Here is a 24,698-nt window from a genome sequence, read left to right on the forward strand (position 1 = left end):
TCATCTCAGCTGATTAAAAAAAAAATCTATTTCCAGTCCCATGATGGAGTCCCTCCATTGTACAGACTGGTTCTGGAATGAATTTTCCCTAAGGATGGAATTGAAAGCAAACTTTTGCTGTTTACCACATTTTGCTGTTTACCACCCCCACAGTAGTCATGTTAGAATACTTGACAGTGTGATTGTCCAAGTCCAAGAAGGTTTTGTTGTCAGAAGATTCTAGTGGTTTTCAACTTTGTCCTCTTTGCAGGGAACAGATTTTCGGTAGGCATCATCTTGTTGCAATGACACTGGATGCTTGCTTTGGACTTTTGTTTTAAACAAGTTCCTTCGTACTAAAATTAGGGAGTCAATCAAAGTGCTGTTGACATTACAGCAGCTTTGACATGTATGTGATCACTAAACTCCGGCCATGTTAGTTGCATAACTACTTCTATATCAGGTGGAGGAAGCCAGAATGGTCCACGTGCCTGCTAAGTCGCTCAATCGTGTCCAAATCTTTGTGACCCCATGAACTGTAGCCTGCAAAGCTCCTTTTTCCATGCAAGAATACTGGAGTGGGCTGCCATTTCCTCCTCCAGGGGATCTTCCCAACTCTGGGACTGAACCTACGTCTCCTGCTTTGCAGGCACATACTTCACTGCTCGAGCCGTCTGGGAAACCACGTGTCATTTTATTCTGCACTCGTTTTGCATGCAGTGTGGGGCAGCACTTTAGACTTCATGAGATAGTGCTCTTGTGTGCCTATATTTGCACTAATTACACATTCAATAATCGCTAGCCTGTGTTGAGGTCTTGTGCACTTAATAGCCTCCTAGTTGTAAGAAAAAGTACTAACCACTGTGTTCTAAGAATTGCAAGCCACCTCTGTTTTTTTCCCCCACTTAGAAGATTATGAAGATGATGGTGAGGAAGAGGAGGACAAAGACTCAGACTCTGAAGATGTGAAAGAGGAAGTAGGTACACTTGCCCTTGATTCAGATGCTCTCCACATTCACAATTCTCAAAGGAAAATGCCCTTTTCTATGTTCAGCTGAGCCCAGAGTAAATTTTAAGGACACACTTTTGTGCTTCCCTGGTAGCTCAGCTGGTGAAGAATCTACCTGCAATGCAGGAGATCCCAGTTTGATTCCTGGGTCAGGAAGATCCCCTGGGAGAAGGGATAGGCTACCCACTCCAGTATTTTTGGGCATGCCTGGTGGCTCAGCTGGTGCAGAATCCACCTGCAATGTGGGAGACCTGAGTTCAATCCCTGGGTTGGGAAGATCCCCTGGAGAGGGAAACGGCTACCCACTCCAGTATTCTGGCCTGAAGAATTCCACAGACTGGGTAGTCCAGGGGGCCGCAAAGCGTCGACACGACTGAGAAACTTTCACTTCGCTCTTCCACTCCGGGGCCCCGAAGATACCGACGCTCCGTTAATGACTGCGACTGTTGCCATTTTCATCTTGGGAGGTCCTGTACAATCTTGTTGTCACATCAGAGGCTGTCCATTATAAAGGCACCAGTATTCCATCAGGATGAGCCTCAGGTAGACACTCCTGGTTGGTGTATTTAATAAGTGTGAACGGCATTCAGGCAGAGACCACGGAAAGATTTCCTAGGAAACTTTTTCTGGTAGATCTCCAGTATCTTTGTAAGTTAGCCTTTTCTACTCACTCTGTACACACAGGACCACTGTGTGGTGCAACTCCATTTACCTTGGAGTCGATGTGAACTGTAGTCCTTTGGGTTGTACTGTGAACATCCTAACCAGTAGGAGAGTAATGCCTGTCTGTCTCTATTACTGCTAACCTGTGCTATAGAGTGGAGGCCAGCAAACTTTCTATGAAAAGCCAAATGATCATTGCTCTAGGCTTCGTGGACTGTTCAGTCTCTGTTGCAAGGACTCAGCTTTGCTGTTGTAGCACAAAGGCAGCTGTAGACAGAGGTGCAAACAATAGGGACGGTGGGGCACGGTCTACTGACTGCATTTCTAGAAAAGACTTTCTGAACGCTGGCACTGTGGGCATTCGACCAGATAATTCTTAGTTGTGGTGGCTTGTCTTGTGCATTGTAGGGTGTTTAGTAGGATCCCTGACCTCAGTGCACAAGCTGCTGGTGACACCCACCACTTTGACCCCTCAGTCATGAACAAAACTGTCCCTTGTGGTTTACTGACTAGATCGTGTCTGACTCTTGGCGACCCCATGGACTGTGGCCCTCAGAGCTCCTCTGGGATTCTCCAGGCGAGAACACTGGAATGAGTTGTCATTTCCTTCTCCAAGGGATCTTCCTGACCTAGGGATCAGGATCAAACCTGAGTCTCCTGTATTCTCGAGTCACCCGAGAAGCCCAAAACTGTCTCTAGGACTTGCCACCTATCTCTGGGCGGGGGCGGGGATCCCTGTGGTTGAGAACTACTGCTCTAGAAAAATGATAATTCATCTATGAGTTATGATCATATCTCCATTTCTGTTGGCGGCTGTGAACAAGTTCCTTCAAGTTACAGTTCCTTAATTTTGACACCGGGGAAGTAAGACTGAAAAGCATGCGCTAGCTTTTATGACCTTCCTGGAGATGAAGTCTGAGTTTAAAAATCTGTCTATCTGTCTATTTATCACCTATCATCTGTATGTCTATCTCATATCTATTTATGTACCTACCTATATGTCTGTCATCTATATTTGTTGATATATCTATCATTTACCTACCTTTCTATTATGTATATGTCTATTTACCTGTCTCATACGTATCTATCAACCTACCTACCTATCATCTCTATCTGTAGTTCTATGTATTTCACCTTTATCTATCTATATATTTATCTATCTACCTATCATCTATATGTCAATTTATATATCTCACATCTACCTACCTATCTATATCTGTCTATCTAGCTCACCTGTATCTATGTGTTCATCTATCTAGCCATCCATCATTCCATCCTCCTCTCTCCCTTCTCTTCCACCTACATATCTACCTAGAGAGAAAAGGACTTTTTGCATTCTCTATCATAATAACCACCCACCTTGCTATTAGTAGTATAAGACATAGAGGGTCTACCTCTTAGCGAGGTCTCTAGGTTAAGGCTGTTACTGATATTGTGGTGCGCTCAGGGTTTTGCTGATGAACAGAATCATTTTTGAAGTCATCAGAAGCAAATTGGCTCTTTTTGCTGTGGCTTGCCCGTGCAGGCCTATGGAGAACTTGCTGAATTATTTTGAATAATACTGTGCTGTTGCAGTCATTCATCAATGCCACTTTCCCTCCCCTCTTGCGGGCTCTTTGATAACTGAATGGTTGATGTGGAGTGTCAGTAATCTCTTGTGTCTTATATGAACGGACAAGTTGCAGGCTGGTGCCTGACTTCACACAGCATGGGGTTGTGGGGTGGGGAGCTCTCAGACCATCTCCCTGCCCCCACCCCCGGCTCTGCAGATGATGGTGGGCTGGGATGGAGTGGAATCTAAACAAATAAATAAATCCAGCTGGAAAGGAAGCATAAGAGAAATGAGTGAGGCCCTGGAAATAATTCATCAAGATCCTTCAAGCCAAGGAGAAGGTGAGAAGTTAGTGTGTGAGCATGAATTGTAGAGAAACAGAGGGACAGTGGAGTAAGGGCTTGATTATGGGGGTGTTGCAAGAGTCAGGGAACTGGTGCCCCAGCAAACTTGTTTTCCCCAGGAGAAGCCAGCAGCATTTTCTCCTAGCTATGTGGCCAAGCCTTCCCAGGTGATGCTAGTGGTAAAGAACCTGCCTGCCAATGCAGGAGATGTTAAGAGATGCGGGTTTGATCCCTGGGTCAGGAAGATCTCCTAGAGGAGGAAATGGCAACACACTCCAGTATTCTTGTCTGGAGGATCCCTTGGATAGAAGAGCCTGGAGGGCTATGGTCCATAGGGTCGAAAAGAGTCAAACATGAGTGAAGGGACACAGCAGCAGCAGCATAGGGGCAAGAAACCAAGAGTATTTATTTCTAGTCAGAGAAGCAACCCAGGCCTTTAATTTATGGCCTTTTCATTTGAAAAATCTTAGTTGCTAACCAGGAGAAGTCTGTTAGAAAGAATTATTAAAAGGAGCTTCTTATATCTGTAAAGGGTCTTGAGTGTGGATAGTCAGATGCTATTCTTTGATTGAAAAGTGTCATCATAAGAAAGGAGAAACTTACAATGAATATCAACTGGGAGTTGGCCATGATTTTTTCTTCATGAAAATAAACATTAGATTTAGATAGACCCTGGAGAAGAAGATGTACAGAGTGAATTCAGGCTCTTCCTTCCTTTTTTTTTCCTCCTCTTAAACTTTTTATTTCTTTCAGATATTTTCTTGGATATGATTCATGTGTGCAGGAGCATGCTAAGTTCTTAGGGATGATATTATACAAAAACAAACGAGACAGTTTTTATCTTCAAAGAAATCAGTCTGGTCAACTTGGGGATTGTCTCTGCCAGAGTTCAAATTAGTCCCTTCAAAAGGGTGTTGAACTCAAATCTAATACTGTCCAAAGTCAGTATTAGAAAGGTCCAATCTGAGGAAGAAGGACCTTATCTGGGTTGTATGGGTTCCAGAATCCCTAAATGATGAAGCTTGTCTGGGTTGCTGTGAGTGCAGAGAAGTTGGTCTACTGATAAATAAATATAAATGGTATTTATAAAATATGGAAGGAGTTGACAACCTGCCTGAATACCTGGAGATTCAGAGGTCAAGATTCAATTTTTAAAGACCAGAAGGGATCTCTGGGGGAATTCCCTGGTGGTCCAGTAGCTAAGACTCCGAGCTCCCAATGCAGCGGGCCAAGGTTTGATCCTTGGTTGATCAGGGAACTAGATCCCACATGCTGCAACTAAGAGCTGGTGCAGCCAAACAAATAAATAAATATTTTTTAAAAAGTAACGGTCTCTTACAAGCACTCCACTTTACTATTACACTGAGAAAGGCATCATAGACAATATATAAATGAATGGGCATGGCTGTGTTACTTTATTTACACAAACAAGCAGTGGGTCATCAGTCGTGACCTATGTACATAGTTGTGATTAGTTGTGGTCATCAGTTGGTACCCTATGTACCTTAGCCCGCCAGGCTCCTCTCTCCATGGGTTTCTCCAGGCAAGAATGCTGGAGTTGGTTCCCATGCCCTCTTCCAGGGGATCTTCCTGTCTCACAGAACCTGTGTCTCTTATGTCTCCTGCATTGGCAGGTGGGTTCTTTACCACTAGCACCATCTGGGAAATCCATAGATTTCTAACTTCTGCTCTAATGCTAAGTAGATCACCTAGTTAGGCTGAAACTCATGGGCTACCGAACACTCTTCACACCAGACATACTGGCCTTACTTGCTGGTGGGGAGATGCTTCTCAATGCTTGCCAGGTTGCATTTCTATTGGTGCCACCTCAGGGCATGGCTGAGGCTGGAGCAGAGATGGTGGAAGCAAGGAGGATCTGACAGAAGAAGCTGGAAAGGATAAGTCTTGGGATCTCTAATACCAGGGTAAGGAATTTGGGTCTGAAAATATCGTTATATTAACCTCGTGGAAATTGGTATTTCTTTTAATTTAAAGTTTGGAGGAAACTTGCAGAAGATGGATGAAATATTGCATTTTTATCCCCTGAATCAGGAATATAAACATTTATTTTTTACAGTTTATTTGATTTAGGGAAGACTAATCCAGACTCTCAGGACTCTCAGATTTTTCCTTAACTAACAAAGTAGACTCCTAAACTATAGGGTAGAATCTGCATTCCTCCCTTCTGCCCCATTTTATTAGGGAAACTTGATCTAGGAGAAGCACAGAGAGATGAAGAGATTACACTGTTTGATTCTTGATGTTCTTTCTCTGTATAAATCTATAACCTTTGGAAAATATAGAAGTGTTTGGAGGAGAGTCACCATCGCTATAAAACTGTTATGAAATGATGATATAGAAGAAGAAAGATAAAGGGTCTGGGATTATTCAGTCCAGTGAAGAAATGGCTGCTGGTGACTTGGTAAACTTTTAGATGTACAAAGAGATAAAGGTGAAGCCGGAGGTTACAGCCACCTCCTCAGAGCCTGGGAGTTCCAGCATCATCTTGACTCCTCCAGTCTTCCTCTTACACTATGCTTTAACCACCTGCTTTCTATGTAAAAGTTTTTTAAAAACTATTTGATTGAACTATAGTTGATTTATCATGTGGTGTTAATTTCTTGTGTGCAGCAAAGTGATTCAGTTATACATTCATAAACATTCTTGTTCTGTATGTGAGTGTATACGTTCAGCCACCTTCTTTCTGTAAGCAAATTTAAGCTGTTTTTGTATTTTTTTTTTTTTTTGTTGTTGTTAGTAATTCCTTTCCTCAAGTCTTTGCCTAGTTAGCTCTTATGATCATTTAGGTCTAGTTAAAATGTGACTTCCTCAGCTTCTTGTACCCCAGCCTCACTCATAATCACTCTACCCTGCTGGGAGCCAGCATGAGGAATCCCGCCCGTGGCAAAGGTCATGAGGAAGGAAGCCTGACAAAACGCAAGGGCATGATCAGGCTTCAGGGGTTCCCCTGGAATTTCCTGAGCATCCACCCCAAAAAACCAGAGTCTGCCTGCTTTACTGTGTTATGCTTTCCACCTACTCTTCTGACATTAACAGGGGGCTGTCCCCCCACCACCTTTTTCTGGAAAAAGTTAATTTAGAGCTTTTAGATAATAAATCTCCTGGGCATAATAAGAGTGTTTCAATCCAAAAACCCCTCTGATGGCTTTCTAGCCTGCCTGCCGGACTCTTACAGCTGTGCATGTGATTGTTTGCGGCCTCCTGACCGCGAGAGGCACAGGAAACTTAAAACATCCTAGGAATGTAGCGGCTTCCGAGGAGTCAAAATCATTAGAATACGACTGATTAAAGGTTTCATTTGTTGAGCCAATACTTGCTGCCAAATTTTCATATCCTTTATTTGTAGATATAGTTGGTATATAGAAAAAGAGGTAGTAGACCTGGTATTGGCAACATTAGATCTTTGAGTTAAGTGCTTTCTTTGTTATAACCCACTGCACCTTTGTTCTACAGGAATGCAACTTTATTTAGTACTTTGAGGGTGATGCAGAGTAAAGAAAAAACTCTTCTAGAGAAAAAGTGTTTTTCTGGTTGATAGGCATTTATGTAGGAAGAGAGCTATAAAAATGTTAACAGGACTCTTGGCCAGAGATAATGTAAACCACCTGAGACCTTTTGTATATGAGAAGGTATGCAAAAGAAAGCCTGGTCTCAATGAGGATCAGGACTGCTGCCCCTGCATAACTCTGCATATTCCACTATTTCTTTTTGTAAAACTTGGGGTATATACGCTGATTTTGAAAATAAAGTTGTGAGTCTTGCACCGATGCTGGGCTCCCCCATGTCATTATTTTCTCCCCTTTTCCAGCTGAATTCCCATCTGGAGCTTGGAGGCTCACCAAGTCTACTTACTTGCCCTGGCTTCTAAGGTCCACGTGAGAGGGAGCCCAAGGCAGGGCACCCTCCGCTATTCAAGTGGGCACCGGTGGCCTAATGTAGATGGTGCAAACCTCTTGTCTCGAGGTTTTATTAGTTTTCCGCATAAACCAAGTTATTCAGCCTCTTTTCCCCACTAATTTTCCTACTACACTATTCTTTCCTAATCTCTTTATATTTCTAATTAAGTAGTCCTTTCCCAGACTCTGACTCTGTCCCCGCTTGAAATTCCCTGGATCCACCAGGGCTGGACCCCGGCACTACCCCCTTTCATTCTCCCCTTGACATTTATCACTGTTTGAAGTCACCTTGTTCATGCATTTGCTTTCTTAATTCCTGTCCTGTCTCCCTTCTCTCACTAGAAGGCAAGTTTTATGGAATCATGGACCTTGGTCTGTTCCATTATCTCTGGGTCTCAGTACCTAGGCTAGTACCCTTTCATAGTTGATGCTCATTAAATATTTGCAAAAAGAATTATTTAAATGGGTAGATAGATGAATAAATATGACAATTACAATTATGTTGAAGAAAGTGGTGATGAGATAAAAGCAATTCTTTTATATTGTTTACCCAGTTCATCTCATTTTGCATAAATTATTTATTTGTGATGAATGTTGATAAATACTGACATGAGTGCTGAGAAAAATTATCTTCTTTCTTTTTATTTAAGAAATACAATCTTACATATTAAATTATCCTTGATTAGGCTAGCCCTATAATTTGGAGGCAAGAGAACTGTGCCCATGATTCTGAAGAATCACATCTGTAGCTTGTCTTGATATTTCTCAGGATGGCATATGTTTTGAATAAACATATGCCTGTTGGTAACATATGTTTTGAATATTCCATTGCAGGATGATGACTTGGAAACAGATGTGAACAAGCTGAGCTCCAAACCTGGTCTTGACCGACCTGAAGAAGAACTAATGCAATACAAGGCCATGTGTCTTGAGCTCTCCTGCAGCTTTGAGGTAGGATGTCTGCTGTGGTTCTGCTCCTTGATGATGCCCATGGGTTCTTTGCAGGTGCTGGGAGGCCAGACAGGTTTCCACAAGGAAAGCATCACTCATTTTTAGCAGTCTGCTTCTGGGATCTTTCTGAAAGAGAAGCGTAAGGCTAAACACAAATGTGAGAAGGCGGCTGAGCCACAAATGCATGCAAGGGTTCTACAGTGTGACACCGGGACCTAGGAAGGAAGTAGGATGAAGGCTCACATTGCAGCCTGTTGTCTGGTGGGCAAGGTGCCTACCCCCACACACTGATAAGCAAGTGAAAATCTTGGTGATTTAATTGTCCCCTTGTCAAAACGGAAAGGTTGTACTCCTTGGCTTTCTGAAGGTGACCAGCCTGATTCTAGGGTTTCTTTGTTAGTGGATACAAATCAAGAACCTTATACCTAGTGATGTCAGTTCAGTGACTAGTTGCTGCTGCTACTGCTGCTCCCACCTAATTTTAGACCTACTTTTGGATCTCCATTCTTTTCTTATGATTCTTAATAAAGCATGAATTTAGCCACTTCTAAGAGTATAAGCTAAGTCACTTACAGAAGAGAGTTGACATATTGTATTTTGCTCTAGAAAGCAAAAGGGGATCAGTGGGTAAAAGTTTCAGGGAAGGAAATTTTAATTAAATGTAAAAAAGAATATCTTAAAAGTAATCAAAATCACCCACAAATGCAAAGAAGCACCTCGGGATGCAAGGAAACTTCCATAAGTGAGTTGTTTGCCTAGACTGTAAATGCTTGAAGTGTCGCAGGAGGCATTCATGTAGAACTGTACTACACCCGCTGAATGCCCCTTCAAAATGCAAGTTGCTAGGATTCTACCATTTCTTTGACTCTTGAAACTTAGACTTTTGTTGACTGGCCTTGGAAAAAGCTTTCCAGTTGACAGGATTTATGCTTAGCTCTGTGCCCAGAAAGTAAGGACAGGGATCGGATTGCATTCTCTATTGGAAGGAAACAATGACATATTCCTTTCCCCTTTTAACCTGAAGGAACTGGAGTCCAAGCCTGGAGATGATCTGAATTCTGATGAGACTGAGTATACCAATCACCATCACATTCCGACTGCTGCCTCCCCAAAGGGGCTTTTCTTGAATAAGGACCAAATCTCTGGGGGACAAGAAAAAGAAGTCCCGGTCCAAACCTCTCTTCTGAGCAGGGTGAAGATGGGGAGGTCCAGCATACATCTAACTTCCAAAAGAGGACCTGGGATGAATTCATACAGAAATGTACACTCTAATGATCCTGGGATAGGTTCTTCTGGAAGTGACGTCTCAGACGTTCAGGCATCCTTCCTAGAGGATGGTTGGGACATGGATGCGATTTCCTGCCCAAGGATAAGTGCTTCCTTTTCCAATTCCACTAAGACTAGAGAAACTGCCGAATTCATAGATCAGCTCCTGCAGACACATCTGAAGCCTATGGTCTTCCATGACCCCTATCTTTACATGGCCAAAGCCAGGAGAACCAGATCTGTGGCTGACTTCACCATGATGGCATTTCCGGATTTCTGGGGACATTGTCCACCTCTCTCCGCCCAGCCTATGTTGCAACGTAAATGTGGAGTCCAAAGGTGATGGTGTTACTAACTTGGGAGCTATGTGGTTTTTTTTTTTTTTTCTTTTTCTTCTTTAGTAAATATTTTTGTAGGTGGAATGGTTGGTGCAGATAGTTCTGTTATCCTCAAGACAGTGAACATTAGTCAGGAGCATCTGAAAACCCTTAAGGACAAGCTTCCTTGATGGTCCAGTGCTTAGTACTTTACCTTCCAGTGCAGGGGGTGCTGATTCAATCCCTGGTCAGGGAGCTAGGCTTCTGCATGCCAAAACACTAAAGCATAAAGACAGAAGCAATATTGTAACAAATTCAATACAGACTTTAAAAATGGTCCACATCAAAAAAAAAAAAAAAAAAGTAAAAACCCCATGACCCTTAAGAACATTTTGCCAAATATACAAGCTTGTCTCTCTACTAGGACATTTCGGAACCAAGTATAGAGTGGTAGACCTTAAAGTGAAAAGTGAAAAGTGTTGGTTATTCAGTTGTGTCCGACTCTTTGTGACCCCATGGACTATAATCCACCAGGCTCCTCTCTCCATGGGGTTCTCCAGGCAATAATACTGGAGTTGGTTGCCGTGCCCTCCTCCAGGTAGCAGATGTGTGTCTGCAAAATGAGTTTCTTAGATGATTCAAATGCAACTGCTTAGCTCCTGTCCATTGCAAATCCTACAAAAGGAAAAGATTATCTAGTTCCACCAAACACTGGGCTCATTCCTTAAAGGAAGTTCCTCAGGAAAACAAACAAACAAACAAGTGTGGATTATTTGGGATCACTTTTCTCATCCACTGCAAATTGGAGTCTGATCTCTCGATGCAAGGATGTGGTGGACCTCCGTGCAACAGCCCCAACCTTACAGAACCTGACGTGCCTTGGGGAATAGTTTGGCTGCTTCACTGAGGATTGTAAGGAAAAAAAATGCATCTTCCAGGGAAGAAACTTTGGGTAATGGATTATTCCCAGCATGCATGGAAGGGAGTTTGTCTTAGGAATGGCCTAGTGAGATTAAAAAGAAAATTACTAAAGCCAAGGGGAAAAAACCTATCTTCATGGAAAAAAATTGAGTATATACACATTAAGTCTATACAATAAAGTGTGCATAGCAGTAAGTTTTATTAACTTATATTCAAGTTCATCAGCAAATTGATGGTGGACCCCAAGAAAAAAGTGCTCCTGCTTGGCTTTTGGCTGACGTCTCTGACCTCTGACATCTCTGACCTCACATCTCTGACCTTATCTTAATGCTCTGTTTCCTGAGAGACCCACTGCAGGGGCTGGCTCACCTCCACACACCCCTGGCCAGGACACTTTCCCTTGACTTCAAGCCTCATGTTGACCTATCCTTCCTCTTCTCCTACCACTCCCTACCACTCCCTACCACAGAGACCTGGAATGGAAATTTAGGGAGGGAATCTGAAAGATCCTTAGGTAGCCTTCCTCTCTTGTACTGCAATCTCCTGGATATTGCTGTTTCTTGGGCTTCTCAGGTGGCACAGTGGTAAAAATCCACCTGCCAGTGCAGGAGATACAGGAGACGTGGGTTTGATCCCTAGATCGGGAAGATTCCCTGGAGGAGGAAATGGCAACCTATTCCAGTATTTTTGCCTGGAGACTTCTATGGAAAGAGGAGCCTGGTGGGCTGCAAAGAGTCAGATTTGACTGAGCACACTTTGCTGTTTCTCAGACAAAAGATGTTTCTTAGACATAATCGTTTGGAGCAAACAAAACTGAGGAGTATAAACGACACAAAAGTTTAAGGTCTTACTGGCACCTCCCAGATCTTGAGGAGGCTAACAGTCAGCAACCCTGATGTCTCCTGTCTTAGTGCAAAGGACCCTCTTATTCCCACAGCCAGAAGCTCTCAGAGTGCTTCAGCCCAAATGCTCTTGACAAAACTCTCCTTCAAGTAGACAATTCTCCTAAAACTACAGTTTGGCATCGCAGCTTTGTACATTCCCACTGCTCAGTGCAGTTTTATTGTTTGATAATGGAGTAAAGGAAGGAGGCATGCTGCTTTTTGTACTCATTCAGCTCAAGGTTGGGATATTATTGCATTTTTCTTTTATAAATCACTGATGACTCCCAAAGTGCTTTCCCCATGACATAGGATGGATGGAGTAAGGAGTGAGGGCCAACCCTTAAAATGTTTCCAATTTTCATTTCCAGGATCAAGATACTTGAGGATGTCCGGAGACTCATCCAGCCAAGTGATATTATAAATAAGGTTGTCTTCAGTTTAGATGAGCCTTGGTAGGTGGTCCTGAACATCAGCGGAGCGAGGGTGAGGGGTGGTGGGCATATTGAATAACCTTTTAATGGCATATGAATAAGAATATTTTAGGTTAGTAATCCATTCCTTCTCCTAAAAACAACATGGTGAAAATTCGTGTTAAAGATCTGTAAGATAAAGCTTATTTCTAAGAAATGTCAATCCATGTCTAAGAATAGCAGTCACTCCTATAATAACAGGTTCTTTAATTCATTTCAGGCCTTTGCAAGATACTGCTTCTGACTGCTTGCAGTTCTTCTCCGTGTTTGAGTCAGGAAATCTTCGCAAAGCCATCCAAGTGCGTGAGTAAGTAAGGAAAGCTGCAGGGGTAGGTCCTGGCAGCTCAAGCCAGCATTTTGTGCCTATCTGTCCCGTCCTCTGTTTTCAGGGACCTCACATCGATAGTTTGAAATCTATGATGGTGGGAGCATTTATAACATACAAACTGGCCAGCATGTGAAGGTTTTTTATTTTCCTAAGAGTTGATAAATGTTTACCAGCACACCACCAGGGAACTCATTAGCTGATGTCAAGAAAGTGGAGACTGACTTCCCAGGTGGTCTGGTGATTAAGAATCCGCCTGCCAATGCAGGGACTGTGGGTTTGATCCCTGGTCTTGGAAGATCCCACATGCAACTCAAAGATCATGTAATGATAGTGTCTATACACAAATTTCCCCAAAGGTCACAAATACCTTTATGGCTTTTTTTTTTTTTAAATTCCAGAACTCTATCAAAGACCACATACTTGGCACACACATTAAAAGAGAACTATTCACTTCATCATCTTTTCATGGCCTTTCATGACCAGAGTGGGTTATTGTAGAACGACCCACAACCAGAATCTGTTTCCTGCTTCATAATTAGATTCTAGAGAAACATTTATTTTGGCAACAATTTCACATTGGTGATGATTTTACATTGCCTTTTCCTGATGTCATAAAATGGCAAGGACTCAATGTCATTTTGTTTTACTGTTGGTGATACTGACTTTGATTACTTGCTTAACAAGACTGGGTGCTTGAAAGAAAAAATAATCTGATTCAAGTCCTCCCCCTGCTTCAAACCCTATTGTGACTTTATCTTAGAATAAAGCTCAATTTTATGAAAAAGAGTGTGTCAAGGAGCTGGGATAAGACTTTTTTGAAAACAAAGTATCCTGATGATAATATTAAGTCAAAACTGCATTGCCAATTTTGTTGCTAAAGCTCAAAAGATAACTTTTTGGAGACATAGTGACAGGGTGGAGACACATAAGGACTTTCTGGGGTGCAGGAAGTGTTCTACATATTGATCCAGTGAACTGTCAGACAGGTGTGTCCAGATGAATTTGTTTAAACTCATTGAATTGTACATTTAAGATTTGTATACTTTAGTGTATGTAAGCTAAATCAATTAAAAAGGGGGGGGGGACAAACAAATAAATCCTTCATTACTAGTCTAATTCATGTTTGTTGCCCTGATGGGGATTTACATATGCTATTCTACTTAATCTTTACAAACAGTACTGCAAGTTTAGACACTATTTCTAATTTTCATATGAGGAGACTGATGCTCAAAATCATGTAATGCCATCAGATAGTAATGGCATATCCAGCCAGATGTGATCACATTTTTCTCTGGAATATAGCACACTTATGTTTTTCGACCTGGATAGACCCTTCATTGTTACTGTCATTGTTCAGTTGCTAAGTCGTGTCGGGGTCTTCATGACCCCATGGACCACAGCACGCTAGGCTCCTCTGTCCTCCACTATCTCCCAGAGTTTGTTCAAATTCTTGTCTGTAGGGTTTGTTTGATCTCCTTGCAGTCCAAGGGATTCTCAAGAGTTTTCTCCATCACCACAATTCAAAAGCATCAATTCTTTGGCTCTCAGCCTTCTTTATGGTCCAAGTCTGACATCCGTACATGACTACTTGAAGCTTTCTTACTGTTTAATAAAAAGATGTGCTCTAGTTGTATAACTGACTTTTAATACTGCTTCCCTCTCCTTAAATTTCTAGAGCCTGTGTCCAAAATTGTGAGACAAGGATGAAAACCAAAGCTTACCAGCCAGCTGAGATCCTGGGTCTTAGATCTGTCATCCAGAACCTGAGATGTGTGGACTTCTCATTGCTGGCAGTTCTCTTCAAGGCTTTTAACCCACCCGTTTTGCTTCTGCCTTTGCAGGTTTGAGTACGACTTACTGGTCAATGCTGATGTGAACAGCACGCAGCACCAGCAGTGGTTCTACTTCAAGGTGAGCGGCATGAGGGCCGCTGTCCCCTACCGCTTCAACATCATCAACTGCGAGAAGCCCAACAGCCAGTTCAATTACGGTATGAGCACTCAGGGGAGAGAGGCTTTCGCAACAATACCAAGAATGCTGTCGCTTTTGAGTGTTGGACCAAGCTCTGCTTGGGTTGCATAGGGTTTGAAGTTGGGGTGGTAGGTTTTGGTTAACCTAAATGGCAAGAAAGCGGCCAACCTAGAGCAAATTTCTATTGCCATGCAATGTAACTGAAGGAAGTCCTCGGCATATGAACCTTCAAGTCGCAAACTTTCCAAGATGTAAACGTGCATTTGCAGACTGAGTCACTTAAGTTAGTTCACGTGTGTGGTGTACATTGTCACCCCCGTGCATCCTCTATAAATAGTTGCTCTTTGGTGTACTGTCCAGTAATGTAGAGAGCACAGGAGTACGGTATCTTTATCTCAAGCCCATGATGTGTGGAAGCAAGCGTAAAACAGTGGTGATGTAGCTGGCACATTACAATCCAGGAATCACTGGATCATTTTTGTTTTTTCAAGAGAGTAGATAGAACTGAGTCTAGCAAGGAGTCAGAGCCTCTGCCATCAATGCTAAGCGTGCGTGACCTTGCAGCGTGCCCTCCGTCTCCTATTGCTGACGATCCTTCAGCTCTACCCTCTCCCACTTCCTCTCCCTCCTCCATCAGTAACTCCTCTGGCCTGTTCACTTGATTCCAGCCCCTGCAGGCCAGCTATTGTACTGTGCTTACTGTACTTTTCAAGGTACTGTTCTATGAGATTAAAAAAAAAAAAAAGATTTGTCTTTGCTACGTGTAATTTGTGTGCAAAGTATCATTACAGTACAGTACTGTATAACTGATTATGGTAGTTGGGTACTGAGGCTAACTTATTGGACTTATGGACAAATTGGACTTAGGAATGCACTCTCGGAATAGAACTCGTTTATATGTAGGGGACTTACTGTACTTCATGTAACTTTTCACGACTACCTGCCTCCCTGTCTCAGCTTGAACTTTTCGAAGTCAGTGAGCCCTCTCACTTATTCCTTCTCTCCATCTCGTGACTCCCCCAGGAGCACACACGTTGCTCTGTTTGTGACAGACAGGCAAATAGCACAATCCAACGGGACAACGCCCATTTACACTCTCAGAAAAGAGTGGAGAATGTTTAAATTCTCCCTAACACCTGTGGCCGTTTTAGAGGAGACATTCAAGGGACAAAGAGTGATTAGGAGCCCATATTTATCTTTTTTTTTTTTTTCCATATTTATCTTGAATGTTTCTAGAACCTGGAAGTTCTGCCTGTTACTGTTGGCTCGTATGCTAATGCACTGAGTGGCTCTGAGCAAAGAAAAAGTATTCCCACATCTCCAGGCTCGATCCTAGGACATTGCTTCTGTTTTGCAGTGATGAAATAGACTTTTGCTGGTATAGAAAGAGAAAAGGGAATCATTGACTCTTGAATTCACTTGCTGTAGCTATTGTAACAAATTGTCTCATATTTTGTGGTTTTAAAGAAGACAAGTGTATTCTTTTACCGTTCCAAAGTCCACAAGTCTCAAGTCTCACAAGTCAGTTTCCCTGGGCTTAAGTCAAAGTATAGGAAGGCTTCCTCTGGACAGTCTAGCAGATTATTTATTTCTGTTTTCCAGCTTTTAGAGCTGTATTCTTCACAGTCCTTGGCTCATGGCCCCTTCCTCCATCTTCAGCGTCAGAGCATCTTCAAATCTCTCTGCTTCAGTCACGTTGCTTCTCCTCTAAACTCAAACCTCTCCCAGCCTCTTTCTTGGAAAGACATGTGTGATTGAATTTAGGGACAACCAGGATCTCCTCCTCTCAAGATACTTAATATAATCATATCCACAAAGTCTCTTTTGTCATAGAAGGTTAACACACAGCTCCCAAGGGTTAAGACCTGGGTATCTTTTTTATTTTTCAGATATTCCTAATTTAATTTAATTTAATTTATTTATTTTTGGCCACACAGTGTGACATGAGAGATCTTAGTTCCCAAAAGTGTTAGTTGCTCAGTCATGTCTGACTCTTTGCAAACCCATGTGGTTAGCCTGTCAGGCTCCCCTGTCCATGGAATTGCCAGGCAAGAATACTGGAGTAGGTTGCCATTCCCTTTTCCAGGGGATCTTTCTGACTCAGGGATAGAACCCTGCTCTCCTGCATTGTAAGCATATTCTTTATGGTCTGAGCCACCAGGGAAGCCCAGGATCAAGCCTTTACCCCCTGGACTGGAAGTTCAGAGTCTTAACTGCTGGACTGCTAGGGAAGGCCCAAGATCTGGGTATGTTAGAGGGCTGTTATTCAGCCTACCACAACTCTCCTTTCCTTTTTACCCCCCTCATGGATTAATCCTGCCTTTATTTTGTGCAGGGATGCAGCTGACTCTGTATTCCGTGAAGGAGGCTCTTCTTGGCAGGCCCACCTGGGTACGGACAGGCTACGACATCTGTTATTACAAGTAAGTTAGACTGTTAGCTCCCCTTGCTCTTTCGTCTCCCTCAACTTCTTACTTCTCCATTCTAAAAACTGTCTTTAAAAATATTTATTTGCTATTTATTTATTTCTCCGTGACAGGTCTTAGTTGTGGCATACAGGATCTAGTTCCCTGACCAGGGATTGAAACTGGGCTCCCTACGTTGGGAGCATGGAGTCTTAGCCACTGGACCACCAGGGAAGTCCTTCCTGCTTCTCCATTTTAATCTTATAAACCTGATCAATCTGTGCTTTTCTGGTTTACTCATCACCCTCTCAATGACAAATGCTGTGTCTTTCAGAAGCATAAGCATGTGAAATGACACCCACAGTAGACCACAAGAAATATCTTTTGGTTCTGTGAGAAGTCATCTATTCTTATTTAAACACATCAACACCTTTAGACCTTTTGTTGGATACAGGCTCAACCTATGACGAGTGCATCAGCCTTCAGTTTCCTTCCTATTTCCATTTGTCTCAGTGAACAAAAATGTCTCAGATATTCTGGCTTATTCTTATCCATCCTGCACTTCAGTTTTCCAAAGTAGGTAAGCGTGAATTTGTGACAAGCACACTTAAGTAACTATTCCTCCACACAAGATAGCGTTTTGGAAAAAAGGAAAAGACAAAAGTATTTTCAGAATTCATCTTCAACTCTTGATCAGTAGCCAGTTTCATCAATTTATCCTGTAAAGGTGTAATGAAATTTGAATTATCCATGTATTTTGATAAAACAAATTCATTCCAGGCCCATGAATTGCTTATTTGTGCAGTTTCCTTTGATAGAAAATAAAATAGAAATTCATAAGACAAACAAAAAAAAAAAGAGAGAGAGATAGGAATTGTGGACAGGTAGAAGTGATGTAATTAATTATTAGCTCATTGCTAGTTTCTTGTAAAAATTGATAGGCTACTACCTATTTTCTGGGATAAAGTAAGTTGTATCTCTTTCTGAGATGACAAGGGGCCCTGGAGAATATTATCAGGTATTGGAAAGTTTAGGATTGTTACAAATATCAAAAAGAAAGAGAGTGAAAATGCTTATGCCTCTTGGGTTTTGAGACTGTGAGGACAGGAGCATTGTCAGAGAGCAAGGTCTAGAGCCGTATTGCTCTATCAGACATAAGGGCAAACATCACCACAAAGCAAGGACAGTCTATAAAGCACAGAGCTGGGCTAACTGTTTATATTAATAATAAAAGAGTCGACAGCCTTCAGTCTTGCATGTATTAGAATATGGACCTGGGTAGGCTAGTATTTTCCTTATATTCTTCAGAACAATAGCAAAGTCATACACTTTTATTTATTTTCCATAGCAGTTACTTGCTTGCCCACCTAGCTACAGACTCTTAGGATATTTGTGTGGTCCACAGAGACTGAGACTAAAATCACCTTACAGTGATAGCAGCCATAGCTGCAGTGGAAAATAACGAAAGATGAATTTGGATGTTGGTGTATCAAGAATAACTTTTAGGACCGCACTGGTGGTCCAGTGGTTAAGAGTCCACCTGCCAATGCAAGGAACACGGGTTCAATCCCTTGTCCAAGAAGATCCCACATGCCACGGGGTGACTGAGACTGTGTGCCACAATGACTGACGCCTACGTGCCCTAGAGCCTGTACTCTGCCACAGGAAAAGCCACCGCAATGAGAAGCCTGCACATCGCAACTAGAGAGTAGCCCTTGCTTGCCGCAACTAGAGAAAACCCAGGCAGCAATGAAGACCCAGCACAGGGGTCTGAAAAATAAAAAGCCAATAAAATACATAAATATATGAAAAGTTTTAGAAAGGAATAACTTTTAAGTGTCCTTAAATAGTAATCCTAAATAAGCATGAAAGACCCAGCTTACAGCAGGCTAGGATCTGTAGCTTAGTAGGAGACTAGACAAGCATTAACTTTCAGCATCCTCTGGGGAGTCGGGGTGGAGAGGGAATAGCTCCCCCTAGAGGCTGGTTCCTTGGGCTGGAGGGTAAAGCGTCAGCTTAAGGGACTAAGCATTTGCCCAGAAGAGAAGGAAGAAATCAGACATCCCAAAGCAGAGCCTTGGCCTAAAGAATGCCTGTGTTAATGTTAATAGCTTTTAGATTCATTAACAAGACAATTGTTATGTGATTCATTAACAAGACAACAGAGGGGTAACATGAAAACCATGCATGTGTAATGTAATTCATTTTTCATCTTCCAATCATGAATCCAAGCAGATGAATGGATAAGATTGCTACACAGTCAGGTAGCTTGTTTTACAATGATTGGCCACATTGTGTTAACATATTTCCAATAATGTGATCTAACAACAGGATAGATATGTGTATCTCTATTTAACCACAAATCAGAGTAATTTTTCCTAAGGTAAAATGCCTTAGATTAGAAAATGTATTTGTTTCCCTCTTTTACTTATCACAATCTTTTAAAAAATATATGGTATTTTATTGTAATTAATTGCATCTTCTTTCTATTAGAGTGAGTCATTGACTTTTAATTGTTTTACTGGAGTATAATTCCTTTTCAATGTTGTGTTTGTTTCTACTGTACAGTGAAGTGAATCAGCTATACGTATATATATATCTCCTCCCTTTTGAGACTCCCACTCCCCTTACACCCTCCCCATCCCACCCCTGTAGGTCATCACAGAGCACTGACCTGAGCTTCCTGTGTTATACAGCAGCTTCCCACTAGCTGTCTGTTTTACACATGGGAATGCATATATGTCAGACTTAATCTCGCTATTTGTCTCACCCTCCCCTTTCCCTCCTGTGTTCCTAGGTCTGTTCTCCTATGTCTGTTCTCTAATTCCTGGCCCACAAACAGGCTCATCTGTACTATCTCTCTACATTCCATGAAAAGTGGAAGCAAAGACGCTTAGTCATGTCCGACTCTTTGTGACCCCACGGACTGTAACCTATCAGGCTCCTCCAACTATGGGATTTTCCAGGCAAGAATGCTGGAGTGGGTTGCCATTTCCTTCTCCAGGGGATCTTCCTGACCCAGGGATCGAACCTGGGTCTCCTGCATTGCAGGCAGATGCTTTACCATCTGAGCCACCATATGCATTAATATATGATGTTAATTTTTCACTCTGCTCTAGAAGATTATTTTTTTCTTCATCCCTGCTTTTTTAAAAAATATAAATTTATTTATTTTAATTGGAGGTTAATTACTTCACAATACTGTATTGGTTTTGCCATACATCAACATGAATCTGCCACAGGTATACACGTGTTCCCCATCCTGAACCGCCTTCCCTCCCTGTACCATCCCTCTGGGTCATCTCAGGGCACCAGCCCCAAGCATCCAGTATCATGCATTGAACCTGGACTGGCGATTCATTTCATATATGATATTATACATGTTTCCATGCCATTCTCCCAAATCATCCCACCTTCTCCTTCTCCCACAGAGTCCAAAAGACTGTGCTATACATCTGTGTCTCTTTTGCTGTCTCTCATACAGGGTTATTGTTACCATCTTTCTAAATTCCATATATATGCATTAGTATACTGTATTATTCTAATATATTTATTTGGGAGAACTTTGCCTCTTTATTTCTTTGTCTCCAATGTGTCATCAGGCACTCAGAAGTCCTTTGACTGTTTACATTCTTAGATTTAGTACCACATTCTAAAGGATCGGCTGGGTGCTTATTGTGGAAAGAACCAGGAGCCATGGTACCTGAGTATATCTATGGGAGGGTGAGAGGAAAAAAGAGAGCATTCAGAAAGAATGGGATATTCATTTCCCTTAAAAAGTGATAGCGATAATGATCAATTAAGGAAATGGGTTGACTGCTTTTTGGGTCCGAGCATTATCACTTAAAAAGTGATCTCCAAAGTATTTTGATAACATACATTAATCCATGGATTTTAAAAAATGATTTATTTATTTATTTGTGGCTGGGCCGAGTCTTCGCTGCTGAGCATGGGCTTTCTCTAGTAGAGGTGACTGGGGGCTCCTCTCTAGTTGCGGTGTGCAGGCTTCTCATTGCTGTGGCTTCTCTTGTTGCATGCAGGCTCAGCAGCTGTGGCACACGGGCTTAGTTGCTCAATGGCATGTGGGATCCTCCCAGATTAGGGATTGAACCTGTGTCCTCTGCATTGGCAAGTGGATTCTTAACCACTGGACTGCAGAGAAGCCCCAATCCATGATGGACTTTGATAACTTGTTCAAAACTTAAAAAATTCAATTATATAAGTCTTGCTGTACTAGTATATTATGTACCCTTAGAAAACATGCAAAAAGTTTAGAATTTTAAATCATGGGGAAAAGATGAGAAAAATAATTTAAAATTTAAATCTTGAAATTTTAAATGTAAAATTATTATATTTTTATACTATTGATAACTCGGGGCATCTGTACCCTTAAAGTTGACCATGAAATATATAGTTGTAAAGTGTCTGGTGGATAATTTCGAAAAATTGTGGTTAACTCCCCAGATCTAGTTAGTGAATTTTTACGCAAATAAGAATTCTTGAGAGCTAGTATTAAGGGTAGGAGGTAGATCATGTCAGTTCTTCCATTTTCTTTGTCATTCGTGCTTAAAATGTAATATTATTATCAATCTCTGAATTCCAAGCTGAATTTAGAAAAAAATGAATTGTCTGTATTGTAGGGTTTAATTTAGATAATATAATCTGTAAATCCACTTGAGAAGTCTTCTGCAAATTTAAGTACCTTGCCAGAAAGTGAAAGTGAAGTCACTCAGTCGTGTGCGACTCTTTGCGACCCCGTGGACGGTAGCCCACCAGGCTCCTCTGTCCATGGAATTCTCCAGGCAAGAATACTGGAGTGGGTTGCCGTTAGAGATGGTGAGCTATTCCCATCCCTCCCTCGGGAAGGCTTCTGTGTAGCAATCCATACTTAACTATCTGACATATGAAAACCATCAATATGCAATGTAATATATTCCTCATATTCCAGCCCTGGGAAGCAACAGAGAAGAGTGGATAACACTGTTACTCTATTGTTGGAGGAAGGGGGACCCCTTCCAGGACCCAAGAGTGGGTTCTTGTCTAACACTGGGAAGTGAATTGTCCAAGGAGACATTGACAAATCAGGAGAGTTTATTGTTAAGGTGGGGCCCAGGTGGAGAGCAGGGTAAGGGAACCCAGGAGGACTGCTCTGACACATGGTTCGCCATCTCAGTTTTTACGGTGATGGGATTAGTTTCTGGGTTGTCTCTGGCCAATCATTCTGGCTTGGGTTCCTTCCTGGTGGTGTGTGCATTGCTCAACCAATATGGAGTCCAGCAAGAAGGATTCTGGGAGGTTGACTGGACATGTGGTGTCTCTTTTTGACCTTTCCTGAATTATTCTGGTTGATGGTGGCTTGTAAGTTCCATTATTCCTTACCAGGACCTCCTGTTGTAAAATAACTCATGCAAGTGGTTGCTGTGGTGCCTAGTCAGGGTGGATAGTTTCAGTTAGTGGTTTTCCCAACTCTGAAATCTAGCTTGTTTCACAGTTATCCATCATAAGCAGGTTGATTTGCACAGCATACCAGCAGCAGTGTCAACCCTTACATTAAACCTTAGGCAACATTGTTTCTTCCTTCTAAGACCGTGATATAGTTAAAGAGGAAGTCTCACATCTTCTCCCCATGTTCAGTTGATTTGATCTACTTGCCCCTTTCCTGGAGTACCTCCACCCACCCCCTTGCCCACCCACCTTACAGACCACTAAGCCAGAAAACCAAAAGGGATCCTCTGAGGGAAGAAAGAAATGGGCAGGCTTGTTTTTCCACACATCTCATAAAAGTAGGCCAGGGCAGTTTTAGTTTCTGCTTTATTTACTTCCCTGAGGTCTGCTTCTTCTCGAACGTACACGGCTGAACACCTTTTTGAATTCTCTCTCAGCTCTGGTCTGAAGCAAATTTTTTTTTTTTTTTTTTTTGCTGAAGGGCAGAGGGAGAGGAGCTGCCCATTCAGAGTGGCCATGTAATACACCACGGCTGATCTCTTCTGACATTTATCTCTGCTCGTGAGAGGGGACGGAACAGCTCACTCATGAAGATGAATGTCATACAAGAGCTCTGCCGTCGCGCATTCTTGCCGGGGATCTCAGGAGAGAGATTTGGTGCTCTCCAGAATATTAGAAATGCCACAGACACACGGCAGCCTGGTGACTTGGCAGCTCTGCCTTGTTAGATCCTGTTAAGTGAAATGATACACCCATGTTAAACAGAGCCATCGTCATTATGAAATTATCTAATTCCCTTTCTGTCTTGGCATTTACTTCTTTCATGCACAGGCACAGGGAAAAAAAAAAAAAAGCCTTCCCCAAAATGAAATAAAAAATATGACTTCCCGGCCTGTTTTAAAGTACAAATGGAAATAGATGGAGTTCATAACTATGCATTTGTGTACTTTGCTCCTTGCTTCATTGAAGGCTTTATGATTATAAAAGTACAGATCCTTCCAAAGATAAATGGTTCAGGGAATGAAAGAGCAGAGGGGAGCCTTTTAACTGTGGAATAACTGATCTTTCCATATTATCCTTGACCCAAGATGACATATCCAGGGGGCTTCTCAGATGATAGCTCAGTCGGTAAAGAAACTTCCTGCACTGCAGGAGACTCCAGTTTGATTCCTGGGTCAGGAAGATCCACTGGAGAAGGGATAGGCTACCCACTTCATTATTTTTAGCTTTCCCTGGTGGCTCAGCTGGTAAAGAGTCCGCCTGCAATGCAGGAGACCTGGGTTCGATCCCTGGGCTGGAAAGATCCCCTGGAGAAGGAAAAGGGAACCTACTCCAGTATTCTGGCCTGGGCAATGCCATGGACTGTATAGTCCATGGAGTCTCAAACAGTCAGACACGACTGAGTGACTTTCACTTCCCCAGATGACACTAGTGGTAAAGAACTCGCCTGCCAGTGCAGGAGACATAAGAGATGCAGGTGTGATCCCTGGGTTGGGAAGATCCCCTGGAGGAGAGCATGGCAACTCACTCCAATATTCTTGCCTGAAGAATCCCTTGGACAGAGAAGCCTGGCGGGCTACAGTCCATAGGGTCGCACAGAGTTGGACATGACTGCAGATGGTGATTGCAGCCATGAAATTAAAAGACACTTACTCCTTGGAAGGAAAGTTATGACCAACCTAGACAGCATATTCAAAAGCAGAGACATTACTTTGCCAACAAAGGTCCGTCTAGTCAAGGCTATGGTTTTTCCAGTGGTCATGCATGGATGTGAGAGTTGGACTGTGAAGAAAGCTGAGCGCCGAAGAATTGATGCTTTTGAACTGTGGAGTTGGAGAAGACTCTTGAGAGTCCCTTGGACTGCAAGGAGATCCAACCAGTCCAATCTAAAGGAGATCAGTCCTGGGTGTTCACTGGAAGGACTGACGCTGAAGCCGAAACTCCAGTACTTAGGCCACCTCATGCGAAGAGTTGACTCATTGGAAAAGACTCTGATGCTGGGAGGGATTGGGGGCAGGAGGAGAAGGGGACGACAGAGGATGAGATGGCTGTATGGCATCACTGACACGATGCACATGAGTTTGGGTGAACTCTGGGATGGACAGGGAGAGGCCTGGCGTGCTGCGATTCATGGGGTCACAAAGAGTTGGACACGACTGAGTGACTGAACTGAACTGAAGCAACTTAGCATGCATGCACAACACATCTAGGGTCTAATTCGAGAGCGCACTTGAGTTTCCCCAGGCTTCTTTTCCCACTAGAAGAACAGATCAAGG

General features: G+C 42.5%; 1 protein-coding gene across 1 annotated transcript in view; it reads left to right on the top strand.

Annotated features, from left to right (window-relative positions):
- The window catches only part of AGBL1 (AGBL carboxypeptidase 1), an 874,683-nt gene that overhangs the window by 123,986 nt on the left and 725,999 nt on the right, over positions 1–24,698 (top strand). The window contains exons 9-15 of the mRNA XM_068991508.1: positions 889–956; positions 8,299–8,415; positions 9,440–10,020; positions 12,172–12,255; positions 12,494–12,580; positions 14,443–14,591; positions 16,908–16,995. Coding sequence (XP_068847609.1) covers positions 889–956; positions 8,299–8,415; positions 9,440–10,020; positions 12,172–12,255; positions 12,494–12,580; positions 14,443–14,591; positions 16,908–16,995 — 1,174 coding nt within the window. The remainder of the gene's footprint in view (positions 1–888; positions 957–8,298; positions 8,416–9,439; positions 10,021–12,171; positions 12,256–12,493; positions 12,581–14,442; positions 14,592–16,907; positions 16,996–24,698) is intronic.

This window comes from Capricornis sumatraensis, chromosome 19, assembly GCF_032405125.1.
Source record: "Capricornis sumatraensis isolate serow.1 chromosome 19, serow.2, whole genome shotgun sequence".
NCBI classification, from domain to species: Eukaryota; Metazoa; Chordata; class Mammalia; order Artiodactyla; family Bovidae; genus Capricornis; species Capricornis sumatraensis.